General features: G+C 27.0%; 1 protein-coding gene across 6 annotated transcripts in view; it reads right to left on the reverse strand.

Annotated features, from left to right (window-relative positions):
• Positions 1–4750: 4750 nt before the first annotated feature.
• The window catches only part of LOC105836904, a 117520-nt gene continuing 107970 nt past the window's right edge, over positions 4751–14300 (reverse strand). For 5 of the 6 annotated variants that reach the window (XM_036293274.1, XM_036293264.1, XM_036293277.1 and 2 more), the window contains one exon: positions 5203–5376. In XM_036293274.1, coding sequence (XP_036149167.1) covers positions 5249–5376 — 128 coding nt within the window. In that variant the 3' untranslated portion in view covers positions 5203–5248. Of the gene's footprint in view, positions 4894–5202; positions 5377–14300 lie in introns of those variants that run through there. The other variant, XM_036293267.1, reaches the window with a different exon arrangement.

Raw genomic sequence — 14300 nt, forward strand, 5'->3', positions numbered from 1 at the left:
GTGCTAGACAGAGCATACGCTTGTGACCAAGAAGCACGAGGACACAGTATAAGCATAGAGAAGACTGAGGGTGCGGTCCCATGGAGTGGATTATGCGGAAGCGGAACGAGCGGATCACCAATCGCGAGATCATTCTGATAGAACTCTTTCAAAGATTCCGTCGAAACGGTCCTGTGATTGGTGATCCGCTCGTTCTGCTTCCGCGTAATCCGCTTCATGGGACCTCACCCTGAGAGACGACACGGCCGCCTTTTAGGTGATCCGCGAACGCGATATGCTATCTGGGCCCTTTAAATATAATGGACATGAACTACGTAGCCAATTTTTTTGTCCACGTTTGGGCGAGCGGGTAACTCATATGTGCACAATTCTGATTGCGTTTCGTGCTATGTACACAAAGCGACGGCTATATGAGAGCGAGCAAGATGACAAGAGAGCCTGGAGAGCGAGCGAAACAATAATAGGAATGAGCGAGATGTTGTATACAAAGAGGGGGAAAAAAAGCTCGAGCTGGCTCGAGCTTCGAGTCTTCTTTCCATGTTGTTATTCTCATCTCGCTCCTTCCTATTACTGTTTCGCTCGATTTCCTGGCTTTTGTAATCATCTCGCTCGCTCTTATTACTTTCTCGCTCGTTCTCATATAAAAATTGTCGCGTTATCATTCCCGCGCTTTTATACCTTTCCGTTCGCTCATACAACTACATTTAAAGACTGACGATTAGAAACTTATAGTATAATAATTTTTTAAACTATATATAAATTATATATGTATAATTATATATTTATTTAATTGTGTTAAAAAAATAACTTAACTCGCTGAAAAGGATCTCGCGTCTTTCTACATTAGAAGACACTGTCGCATCTTTTAATTACGATGTATTTAAAAATACAATACATATTTATCTCCTTTCTTTAAATAAAAATAGCATTATAAATCGAAAAATTAAAGTGATTATTTTATAATTCTAATGTTAAACCGAAGTGAGCGCGTACGCGCATACTAATAACTTATTACATTTGCACGGGTTTTAATCCGACTAAGAATAAAATATTCGTTTAATATATTTGTTTAAAAAATTGTGATGGTCAAAACTTATTCAGTACTTCAAAAAATTCAGTTTAGACTATTTATTTATTACTTTTTTTACGTATATGCGGGTAATCTAAAAACGGTTTAAGTAAAAAATCTAAAAGAAATTAATTTATCCAAAATTTGGCATGTATATCTCAAATATGGAATAAATACGTTTTTTTTATTTTTAATTAACAAAAAAGCTTCACGTGATCAAAAATTCTGATTTTAATGAAATTTCCCCCCAAAAAATGTTTTATATAAAAACATAAATATATACATATAAAATGTCTTTTTTTTTAGTTTCCTTTCTTTTGCGAAATTTCTGTTTGATATAAAAAAGTAATAGTCATACTGAAAAGACAGAAACTAATAAAAGAAAGGAAATTAGTATAAACATGTATGAACATATTTTTATATATTTACACATATATACGTTTATATGAAACATTTTTTCCCCGAGTTAGCATAAAAGCATAAAAACAAGCTCCCAGGGAGTTCATTTTGCTGAGCTCTCGTTCACGTCTTTCAGCAACTCTTACCCCATCTTGTTCATTCTGTTGCTTTCGTAGCAGATCTGTAGCTGATGCTCGCGAACACCGTGCTCTCCACCGTGCATCCTCACGTCTCGCCTCACGTTGCTCTTCTGGTTCCATTCCACGAATTTCAGCCATTCTTTGTCTTATTCATTCATTCATTAATGCACTTTTTTGCTCTGTTAATTTTGCTCCTTCTCGTCGCTTTGCATCCGCATTGCGACTATGTTGACTTAAATTTGTTTTTCTGCGTGGCATATTATGTTGATCTTTTTCCTAACGTTTACGCTAATTAAAAAAAGGAGTTACGTTTAACATTCATCTGAGTTATCATATTTAAAAATTTTTTTTCATTTTAACAAACATTTTTCTTTTTTTTGTAAAACTTTCTTAAAATATCGTAATCTGCACCCTAACAAATATTAATTTTTTTTTTAAAACAATCTTTTAATTTAAAAAATTTTTATTAGTTGAATTTATTTTTACAACCTATTTAATATTTTTTCCTTTATATTTATTTTATACTAAATTTACTTCATTCTAATTTTATATTTAAACAATTTCTTATTTTAATAAGTGCACCTACCTAAATAGTGAAGAATGTTTCTGACTTTAGTTTTTCTACTTCCCTTTTTATGCACAATAAGAAACAATATTTATTTCCCAATACATTTTAATACTTCCTCTCATTAGAAAAACTTAAAATTCCTTTATTTACTTAAACCTTTCTTAATTTTTATAATTAATTTTAATTTTTTAATTATACTTTATTTAAAAAAATAAAAATCAATTTTCTTTCTTAAAAAAAAAAAAATTATTGTTGCATTTTTATTTTCCAAAAAAATATTAATTTTAATTTATCATTTCGAAAAAATATTAACTTTTATATTAATCTTTTTATAAACTGAACCTTATTTTTCTAGATTGTACCATCTTAAACATACTTTTTTAAAAAAACACACAACTTACATTTTGTGTTAGATACTAATGCTCGTGGATATCTCTTCGTAAATTTTATTTCTTTCTGTAATATTTATAAAAATCTTTATATATTCTTATTTTTTAAAATTGTACCATCTTAAACACTTTTTTAAAAAAACACAACTTACATTAACCTTTAGTTGTGTTAGATACTAATGCTCGTGGATCTCTTCGTAAATTTTATTTCTTCCTGAAATTTAAAAAACTTTAATTCCCTTTTTATCCCCTCGCACAATTTGAATCTTTTTTCTTTAATAAACAATTTTTCTAATTTATTTTATTTTTTTTAACTTAAAAACGATAAAAACGTTTTTTTTATTTAACTTAAAAACTATCTCTCAACGTATGTATTCTTTTTAATTAAACTATTCCTTTTAAATAATTTTACTTTATCTCTCAACGTATGAATTCTTTTTTTATAAAAAACTATTCCTATTAAATAATTTTACTTTTTCTATTTATTTTAAACTAAATTTATTACCTTAAATATTAAATTTTAAACATTTTCTAAATTTAATAAAAGCACCTACCTCCACAGAATGTTTCTTCCTATTATTTTTCCTCTTCCTTTTTTTGGAAAAGTTAAAAACAATATTTTTTTTCCAAATAAATTTTACATTAACATCTGTCAACTTTTACTTTCCATAAAATTCGTTTACAATTATTTCAAAAAACAAACACACACCTTTACACACCACAATTCCCGAATAACTCTCCGTCTCACTTGAATTGAATTTTAATACAATTATTTAATAAATATACAGAAAGTAACACGCACTCATAAACACACTCACACCTTCAAACACCCATTGACTCACTCTCTCACATTTTAAATTATATTTTCGAGAAATTAGTATTTAAAAAAATATATATTTTTATAATTTATTTAATAATTTTACTTTTTCTTTTTTTTTTAATTTTTATATTTATTTTCTAAAATTCTTCCATTTTTTGTTAATTTAACATTAATTTATCTTTTCATTTTTTTAACGTTTTTTATAGTTTCCTTGTCATTTCCTTTGCTATTTAATTCTGAATTTGTCAAATTTACATTTTCTTTCTTGTTTTGTTCTAATGTTGTTTTTCATATTCCATCTGCAAATTAATTAAACTATCTTCCCAACCATCTTGTTCTGAAAAAATATATTTTTAATAATTTTTTTTAACCATTATTAAATGCCTGTATGTCTCGAACACTCTTTAATTTTTCTTCATTCAACTCTTCACTTTTACATGCATCCATTTCTATTTTTTTAAATTAATAAGAATTATTTTAATTCTATCTCATTTTTAAATATTAAATTAAATTTAATTTTAAAATGCACTTTATTTTGCTTTATTTAATTATATTATTTTCCTTTAAATTATTCTTACTTTTTTAATTATTTAATTTAATCCAATTTTAAAAAGGGCATTATCCCTTTAAAAAAAATATTTTTTACCTTTTATAACATCTTCTTTATCTCACAAAATAAATTCAAAATCACTCTTTCCAATATCTATTTTTTCATAAAATTTTAATTTCTGCATCAATTTCTGAAATAATAATTTAACTTAAAAACTATCTCTCACTTATTCTTTATTCTTGAGTCCTTTATTCCTATATATATCCGTAAAATAACAATAATTTGCTACATTAATTTATCTTTTATTAAATCCCCTTTTTTCCCTTCTTAAAATCAATTTTTAGTGTTTGCAAAATTCTAGTAAGATTATTCCTTAAAAAATACCTTAAAATTCAAAATGACATAATTACATAAACCATATAACATTTAGAAGATGAATCTATCTCTATCTTTAATAAATCTAATATTCATTTATTCACAAACTTCTAACTTACTTCATATATAATATATTACCTTAGGCACTGTATTCAAATCATTTGATTCTATTTATTTAATAAGCTAAAAGAAACATTCTCAAAATAAAGGCCTACATTTATGAACCGACCTGTAAAAAAACTAATAATCATTTATTAACGTACTTCTAACTTAAGTGAAAAATGTTTACTGAGAAAAACTATTTTTTACACTTAAATTATGGCTATCATTTTTGAAACACCCATATATATCCAAAATCAGACCCCATAAGAACACTCCCGTTATCGAAAGCAACATTGTGTCAAAATTTCAAAGCAATCGGAGAATAACTTTAAGAGATCTTAAGTGACAAACAAACGAACAATTACATTTTTATTTATATAGATAAAAAAAGGCTTTTTTAATTGGTTTTATAACTGATGTTTCCAACGCCTTCTTATTGGAGATGTCTGTTGGAGTATATAATAGCGGCCTTAATTTTGATCTGAAACAAAAAAACCAAAAAGCGTGTCAAACTTTATGCCAACACCTTTTAGATGAACCTAAAAAATTATATAAATGTTAAAAATTTAATAATTTTTTAAGTCTTTGAAAAAAAAATTTTTTGCCAAAAAATTTCGACTTTTATTAGTGAAAAATTATATAAAAACATTTTTATTAATTTTTTAGGTTTATTTAAAAGAAAATTCAATAATCTTTCAAAAAAAATTTGGTTCAACTCGATCCGTCAAGTAATTTTTTTTATCATGTAGGCGAAGTTGAAAAATCGAATTTGAGAAAAACGCGTTTCAAGTTTTTGTTAAAGAAAATAGTTTTATTAAACTTACAGCAATCTGAAGTTAATCAACCATTTCAGGGGCATATAATATTTCTTCCGCTTCTTCTGGAACTGATTTTGCAAAATTAATTCTGCGAGTTGCTCGAGCCTCCCTAGTACTGCTTAGGCTGCGACTCCTATCGCTATATTCTGTTCATCATATAATTCAGCAAAAAATTTTCCGTTCTGCCCAATTTTTATATTTAATTCATTTAACATTTTTAATATAGAAAAGTACCTTTCATTAAAGATGCAAAGCAGCAGCAAGGATTTGCTTTCATTACTGCTTTGCATCTTTAATGAAATAAAAAACAAAATAACACAAAATATAAACGAGAGCTTTAAAAAAAAGGAAAGAGGCCAGTCCCGACGCACAGTGAGGCCGATTCCCCAAAAGCTGGCCAAAAGTCAAAAAATAAAGTTTTTATCTTGGGTATTTGAAGTATTAGGTTCGATAGACTGATACTTCAAGTTTTAAAATGTGCCATTAGAAAGATCAGCTATTTTATATTTTCGTTGAAAATTTAATACTAAAACGACCTTCGCACGAGCAGTAGCTGTCTCACATAAAAGAAAGAAAACAAAACGTCTTTTCAAAAAATTATAACAGATTGTACAATTGACCAATTTCAATTCTACAAAATGGAATCATCTCGTGAATGTAAGGAGAATTTAAATATGTATTATAAAAACCGAATTTAAAAAATATATAAAAATATATTGGCCTGTTCTTTTTAGCTGCACTATTACACTGGTGCAATAAGTTAAAGTAAAACAAGTATATTTTTTCTCATTCCAACTTATTGCATCAGTGCAACAGTGCAGCTAGAAAGAACAGACCATATTATAAATATTCACAATGTAAATTACTGCAATCTTACATGACAAATATTTTAGAAAACATTGAAAAAGTAATACAGTTCCGTAGAGTTCTGCAGTGACACTTATTGCAAGTTTATAGTATTTATAGTAGTTTATAGTATTATTAAGTAAATTAAACAAACAGCAGCTGCCCGTGCGTGCCCCTAAGAAAATGGCACACGTTTTTTTTAATAACTAGTAGAAGTATACGTTGATTATTAAAGTTTAAAAGGTGTATACATTTTTATTAGCAATATCATGGCACAAAATTAACATTCCTAGCAATAATTTGTGCAACAAAAAGTTAGTTGCAAAAAAATTTTTTAATTTATTATATACAAAAAACGTATTATAAACATTATATTATTTGTTATAAGCATAGACATATTGTACATGTTTTTGTCGTAGTTTTTTTGCATAGAATCGATTTGCGTGGTTTATTTTAGTCTAGAATGATTATTTGTTTATAACAAATTGTTAAAAACATGTTTTTTGTAATTAATTTTTTGTTGCACAAATTATTGCTAAGAACGCTGGCAAGAACAGCGTTATCACTTTTTTGATATCGCGACTCGTTTTGCCATGGGACTTAATGGATTAATATAAAAATTTCTAAATAATTAAACAGATAATGAAGACTAATTGTTTATAATAAATTGCACAATTTATTTTCATTTTTATTATACAAATACTCTTATATAAACTCTATATATACTCTTTTAACTTCTGACTTGTACAGATTCATATTTTTACCATATACTTTATTGTTTTAATTAATAATAATAAGAATGATTTAATAATTATTAACTTATACTATAACTTTTAAATAATTGAATTAAAAAATGTTTAAATGTGTATTTTATTTTGTTTTTTTTATATTTTGACTACGGATTCATTATTAGCGATATCGAAAATCTATGTACACTAACTTTCTTATAAAATTAATAAAAATTGCGGATGTTAGAAACTTTATATCCGCCATTTTATGTTAACCATTTCTTTACTCTTCAGATTTATAATCTGCGACCTCGAAAACCTATATATGCTACGTCTCACATAAATTTAATAAGAATAACGTACAGTATTTAAGCTTTTTAAACTTCAACATTGCCATTTTCTAGCAGCTATTTTACTTTTTCTTAATTTTGACCTCAGATCATTAATCAGCAATCTTGAAAACCTATATGTATAAAGTTTTACATGAAACCGATGAAAATTACGGTTTTTAGTTACGTTTTTAGTCTTTTCAAAGCCGCCATTTTGTTTTTTTTTAATTTTGATTCCGGATTCATCATCAGCAACCCCAAAAACCCCCATATACAAAGTTTCAGGCTAATATTTTAATTTTTTTATTTTTGGCCAGCTTTTTGAGATTTGGAGCCACTGTGCGGCGTGCTCTAAAATTTTAACTTTATATTCTTGAAAAGTATTACTATCATAATATTAAGCTAAAAACTTTTTTCAATTTTTTGAGGCCTATAAACGAAAATCCTCCCTTAAAAGACCTGTCTCTAATTGGATCACCAAATCACTGAAATTTCGAGAAATTAAATTTAAAATTTCAGATAATACTTTGGAATAATTATTTGAAAAAATGTAAAAAAGAAAAATCAGTTTTTCTTTGCTCCTTCAAACAGAGCGGTCGTTTTAATACATTTGATTTAATGTATTAAGTACTTAATATATATTTATTGTGTTAAAATTTATCTATTTAATTTTATTCTTAAAAACACACACACACACACACACACACACACACACATATACAGGGAAAAATGCAAGCATCGTCCATTTTCTTATAGGAAAATAGATAGAATCGAGATAAACGTCCACTATTACTTTTGGATATCTCCAATGATAGCCGAGATTAATTTTTTTAATTGTACGAATAAAAGCGCGCCGAGGGAAGCGTCGAGCCGCTCGAGCTATAATTCACTGTGTCAAGCGTTGGTTGCCGGCGACGAAGGGGGAGGAGGAAAAGCATGCCGTTGCTCGTACCAAAAGGATTTATGTGTACACACACACACACACACACACACACACACACACACAAATATGCTATATTTTGTTATAAACATCTTTTTTGCAAACCTGTTTTAAGACGTTCAAAAAAATTTTTTAATTAATAATATATTGGTAATAAATACAACATAGACAATATTAAATAATATATATTGATTAAAAAAATATGTTTATTTCTTTTCTCTCACAAAAGATCCTTTTAATCAACTCTTGACGCAGATTAACATGTAAATAACGCATCTTTTGTGTACGTTGACTAGGGATAAGTGATACATATCTTTATTTCATATTGATAACAATTGTATATAAAAATACGATCTGTTTTCTTTATACTCAGCAACTTTGTAATATGAATAGTGGTTGTGCGTCGGTTTATAACATTTGTATACGTATATATAACAGACACTTAAATGGCATAAGTCAAAATTATAAAATAATATTACGTTACAATATATTTTTAATGCCACAATATTGTCGATAATATTTCTACATTGACTATTCCTCATTTGCTATAACAATATAACTCAATGAGCATTTTTGAATTATGTGCAAGAAAAAAAAACGGATCTTCCAAGTTTTTATTACTAAAAAAACATAATGATCTTCTAAAATTAAAAAAAGAAAACGAGAAAGAAAATTTTGTAGTAATTACTTAGATAAGGAGATGGCGCTAATAACCTTGATTTTGACATATGCAGATAAAAGTACTGATCATCTTTTCCTTATAAACTAAATCAAGAGTTTGGTATAGTTTTTGAAATATACTCACATAAAAAAGTACTCATCCTTTTGTGGAACAAAATATTGATGTAGTTATTGATGTAATTTTGGGCCATAAGTACCGAGGGGTTGGGAGTAAATTTCGCTTCACATAAAAAGTCGAGAATTCATGTGAAACAGTAAATCGTGAAATTTGAAACATTACAAATATAAATCAACTACATTTTTTAGACATTTTAATAATTTTAGTAAACTTTATTGATAACTAGCTAAAACCTTTTATAGGTTACTCAGAAATTATAACCTTGATAACATATGTCAAGGTTAAAATTATACATAGTGTTCCATATCAACTGCAGGAGCCGGCATGTACGTATTATATTCTTTATAAAAAACTAAGTCGAAAATGTTAATAACAAAATGCTGAGGGGTCAATAGTATTTAAATAGTCAGTCTTTGTAACTTTCCAACCATAGGCCGGCCGAACGCTTTGATGAGTACGGCTAAACGGCACGGTGCCGAACGAGTATTATACCGTACAAATCTATGAAATCTCTATTAACATCTATTACTGTATTCTTAAATCGAGTTCAATTTAATTAACAAGAAGTAATACCAGTTACAAATTCAATAAAACATTTATATCAATAAAAAATGTGTTTCTGAAATATGTTTTATGTATAAATAAATTGATAAATAAAATCAATATTAACCCATTAACGCCCACGCGGACGCATTTTTAAGATAATTCTCAGTGACTTTATTTGCAATGTTAAAAGTCCATAAAAAATTTGAAAAGTATAATTTCTTACATAAAATTTTAAGCTCTTTCAGAATCTATTGTCAAAATTTGTATAAAATAAAGTCAAAAAAGTTATGGCGACTTTTAAATATAAAAATGCAAAAAATAAACTTTTTTTTCAAAATTTTTTTTACATCAAAATAGTATGAAACTTCAACTCTTTTTACAACCATCATTTCACAACCACCTTTTCACAATGCACAAAATAGTTGTACTTTAAGGGTATATTCTTCATCAAAATTGTCATTTCCCTATCCCTTCCCTATATCCTATCCTATCCTATCCTCCTATCTAAAAAAAGGCATGTAAAGTCGATTGCTCGCATTTCTCGAAGTTCATTGTTGTCGCTTTTCCGCGATGCCGATTGGTTCTCTCGCTACGCTTACTTCGTGTTGCAAGAGTAGCTGTCATTGTGACTGAATTTTGACAGCTGTTAAATTTGTATAGATTATATCTATACAATTATTGGTGATTTATTTTTAAAAAGTAAAAAGCAAAAAGTAAAGTAACGCGGAGCGCGCGTCTGTGGTGTCTAGTCCTCTTATAAAATAGCCATGTAACCTTAAAGTTGCCTGCTAATCGCGATTGCATTGTTGCCGCTTTATTCCGATCGCGATTGGCTCTCGCGCTTGACTCGCTTCGTGTGCGAGAGTCGTGGTTTGACAGTTTAGTCGAGAGTAGCTGTCATTGCGATTAAATTTTGACAGCTGTCAAATTTGGTGAAAAAAGTCGATTAAGTAAGTTGTAATTTATATAATCCAATTATGATATTTAACTATTTCTTAACAATTTATATAACATATGTGTGTGTATGTGTGTGTGTGTGTATGTGTGTAAATTCTAGGATTATATATTTGTAATCGAAAAATAGACAAGAAAAAGACGGAAATAGATTGATAAATAGAGAGCGAGAGAGAGAAGGAGAGAGGGGCGGGAAAGGAAAGAAAAGAAATATAAATCCAGGTAATAATATGAAGAAAATACATACTTATCTTTTAATATTATTTATATGAAAAACATAATTATTTATGACATAATATTTATTACACAATACTAAGTTTTTTCAGAGATAAATACAGAGAGAAATAAAGAGAGAGAAAGGAAAAGAAAGAAGAAAAACAAATACAAAATCAGGTAATGATATAAAAAAATGCATAGCTGTTTTTACAAAAGTCATTTATATAAAAAAATATACTTATAATATAATACTTAATACACATCATGTTTTTTTGTAAAAACAGTTATGTGGTTTTTTTATAATATTAAAATAAAATGATGAAAAATAAATATTTTACGAAATACTTAAAAATAATTTATATAAAAAGTTTCCTTTTTGCAAAAAATGAAACTATGAAATATTTTGTAAAATGTTCACTTTTTATGATTTTATTTTAATAATGTGCACAAAATAAGAAAAAGAATCAATTGGTATAAGAAAACCACGTAAGTGTTCTAACAAGAAAAAAACCATGATGTTTTGTGCATATAAATATTACATAATATTATGTTTTTTGTAAAAACAGTTATGTGGTTTTTTTATACCAATTGATCCTTTCTCTTATTTTGTGCATAATATTATTAAAATAAAATGATAAAAAATAAATATTTTACAAAACACTTTATAATTTGTATGAAATATTTCCTGTTATGCAAAAAAAAACTATGAAAAAACTATGAAATATTTTGTAAAATATTCATTTTATTTTAATAATATTATGCATAAAATAAGAAAAAAAATCAATTAATACAAAAAATCACAAAACTGTTTTTACAAAAAACATGATATTAATAATTGTTTTTTATATAAATATGATTTTTAAAAAATAACTGTATATTTTTGACATCATTACCTGGTTTTATATTTATTTTTCTTCTTTTTCCCCCTTTCTCTCTCTCTCTCTCTCTCTCTCTCTCTCTCTCTCTCTCTCTCTCTCTCTCTCTCTCTCTCTCTCTCTCTCCATTTATATATTTTTAGAAAAAAACATCGTTTTCTGTATAATAGAGAAAATTTTAAAAATAAATTATGAAATATTTTGTAAAATATTTATTTTTTATCATTTTATTTTAATAATATGCACAAAATAAAAAAAAGAATAAAAAACCATGACATTTTGTGCATATAAATATTTGTTAGAATATCATACTTTTTTATAAAAAAGTTATGTGGTCTTTTTATAAAAATAGATTGTTCTTATTGTTTTATACATAATATTATTACAATAAAATAATAAAAAATGAATATTTTACAAAATATTTTATAGTTTAGTTTTTTGCATAACAAGAAATGTTTTATAAAAATTATAAAATATTTCATAAAATATTCATTTTTTATCGTTTTATTGTAATGATATTATACATAAAATAATAAGAAGAATCGATTGGCATAAAAAGACCACATAACTGTTTTTACAAAAAAAAACGTAATATTTTAACAAATATTTATATGCACAAAATGTCATAGTTTTTTGAAAAAACAGCTATGTGGTTTTCTTATATAAATTGATTTTTTTCTTATTTTGTGCATAATATAAATTATTAAAATAAAATGATAAAAAATGAATATTTTAGAAAATATTTTGTAATTTGTATGTTCCAAAATATTTCTTATTATACAAAAAACTAAGCTATAAAATATTTTGTAAAATATTTACTTTTTGATTACTTTATCTTAATATTTTTTTGCACAAAATAATGAAGGAATTTATTTATTATGTAAGGAAAAGAAAATTAAAATACAGTAAAGAAGATCTAAAAAAAAATAGAAAAGTAGTTTTATGTTAATAATATTATGCACAAAATAATAAAAAGGATCTATTGATATAAAAATATCACATAACTGTTTTTTTTTTTACCAAAAAACATGATATTGTGTACTAAATATTTATATGCACAAAAAGATGAGGAAAATTATTTAATATAAAGAAAATAAAATTTAAAAGAACAGTAAAATGAAGGTGAACAAAAGTCTTATAAAATTATAATTTTTGGATATCTCGAATGGATAAACGAAATGCGAATTTTTCAATTTGTACGAAAGAGAGCGCACTAAAAGAAGCGCTGAGCCGCTTTAGCTATAGCACGACCCACTGTGTCAGTCACTGTGAAGTTGGCACCGCAAGTTTTCATGACAGTTCTACTTGCACCCCAAATAGTTCTAGAGGTCCTGATAAGTTTCAGAAATAGTTCCGTTGATTTAGTTAAAAAAAATGAAATTAAAAAAATGAGGTGCTATTTTTCCTGGCACCTCATTAATAAAAATTGAACGTTTTAACAGCATCTGTAGTGTTCTACTTGCACCCGTAATAGTTCTAAAGTTCCCGATAAATTTTAGCAATAGTTCCGTACATTAAATATATTTAAACAATCTTTTAATTTGGCTGTTGGCACCGCACCACAAGAGTAAAGTACCCCTGTCTAGCGAATTTCGGTCAACTTTATGGCCTTTTCTAACAGTTCTGCAATAATTCCAAAGCTTTTGTAGATTTCGTCGACAGTTTCCGTCTTTAAGCATTTTTTAATAATTTTTTTATTAGACGACTGGCACAGCACTACAAGACTAAACTACCATTTTATAGCAAGTTCCAGACGAGTACATAGTATTTTTCAATAGTTCTGCAATAGTTCCCAAGCTTTTTGCAGGTTTCGTCAACAGTTCCGGTCTTTAAGCGTTATTAAACAATTTTTTTATTAGACGGCTGGCACCGCACTACAAGAGTAAACTATCATTTTATAGCGAGTTCTAGACGAGTACATAACATTTTTCAATAGTTCTGCAATAGTTCCAAAGCTTTTTGTAGATTTCGTCGACAGTTCCGATCTTTAAGCATTTTTTAAGCAATTTTTTTATTAGACGGCTGGCACCGCACTGAAAAAGTAAACTACCATTTTATAGCAAGTTCCAGACGAGTACATAGCATTTTTCAATAGTTCTGCAATAGTTCCAAAGCTTTTTGCAGGTTTCGTCGACAGTTCCGGTCTCTAAGCGTTTTTAAACAATTTTTTTATTAGACGGCTGGCACCGCACTACAAGAGTAAACTACCATTTTATAGCGAGTTCCAGACAACTACATAGCATTCTCCAATATATTTCTGCAATAGTTCCAATGCTTTTTGTAGGTTTTGTCGACAGTTCGTTTGACAAACAATTGTATTTATACGTAACCTCTTTCTAAACCTCTCATGATAAGTATTTATACATGTTATGAATTACTGGTTAACAATAGAGCGACATTGTAAGTTAATTTACAAATAAAATATTATATTAAAATTAAATATATTTGACGATCAATACTGTAATTATATTGGTAATTTAACTTAAACAAATCATATTTTAATTTAATATAAAAAAGTTTCTCAAAATTAACTTTTATTTTAACTAGAAACAAATTAATCTCAACGTAAATTTAATAGAATTAGTATATATTTACGTAACTTTTAACATAATAGAATTAATTTCATAATCAATTAAATTTCATTAACTTACAAGGGAACCTCGCGAACCCGAAAATTTTGATTTTAATGAAACTTGGCATAAATGTAGAGGGGGTAAGGTAAATACATGAATTTAGAAATTTTTAGTTGGTGCTTATAAACAGTTTAAAGGGGTAAAACCACTCTTCAAAGATGAGACATTTTTGCGTTTTCTCGATATATCTCGCAAACTAAACAA

Source organism: Monomorium pharaonis, chromosome 1 (assembly GCF_013373865.1).
Source record: "Monomorium pharaonis isolate MP-MQ-018 chromosome 1, ASM1337386v2, whole genome shotgun sequence".
NCBI lineage: Eukaryota > Metazoa > Arthropoda > Insecta > Hymenoptera > Formicidae > Monomorium > Monomorium pharaonis.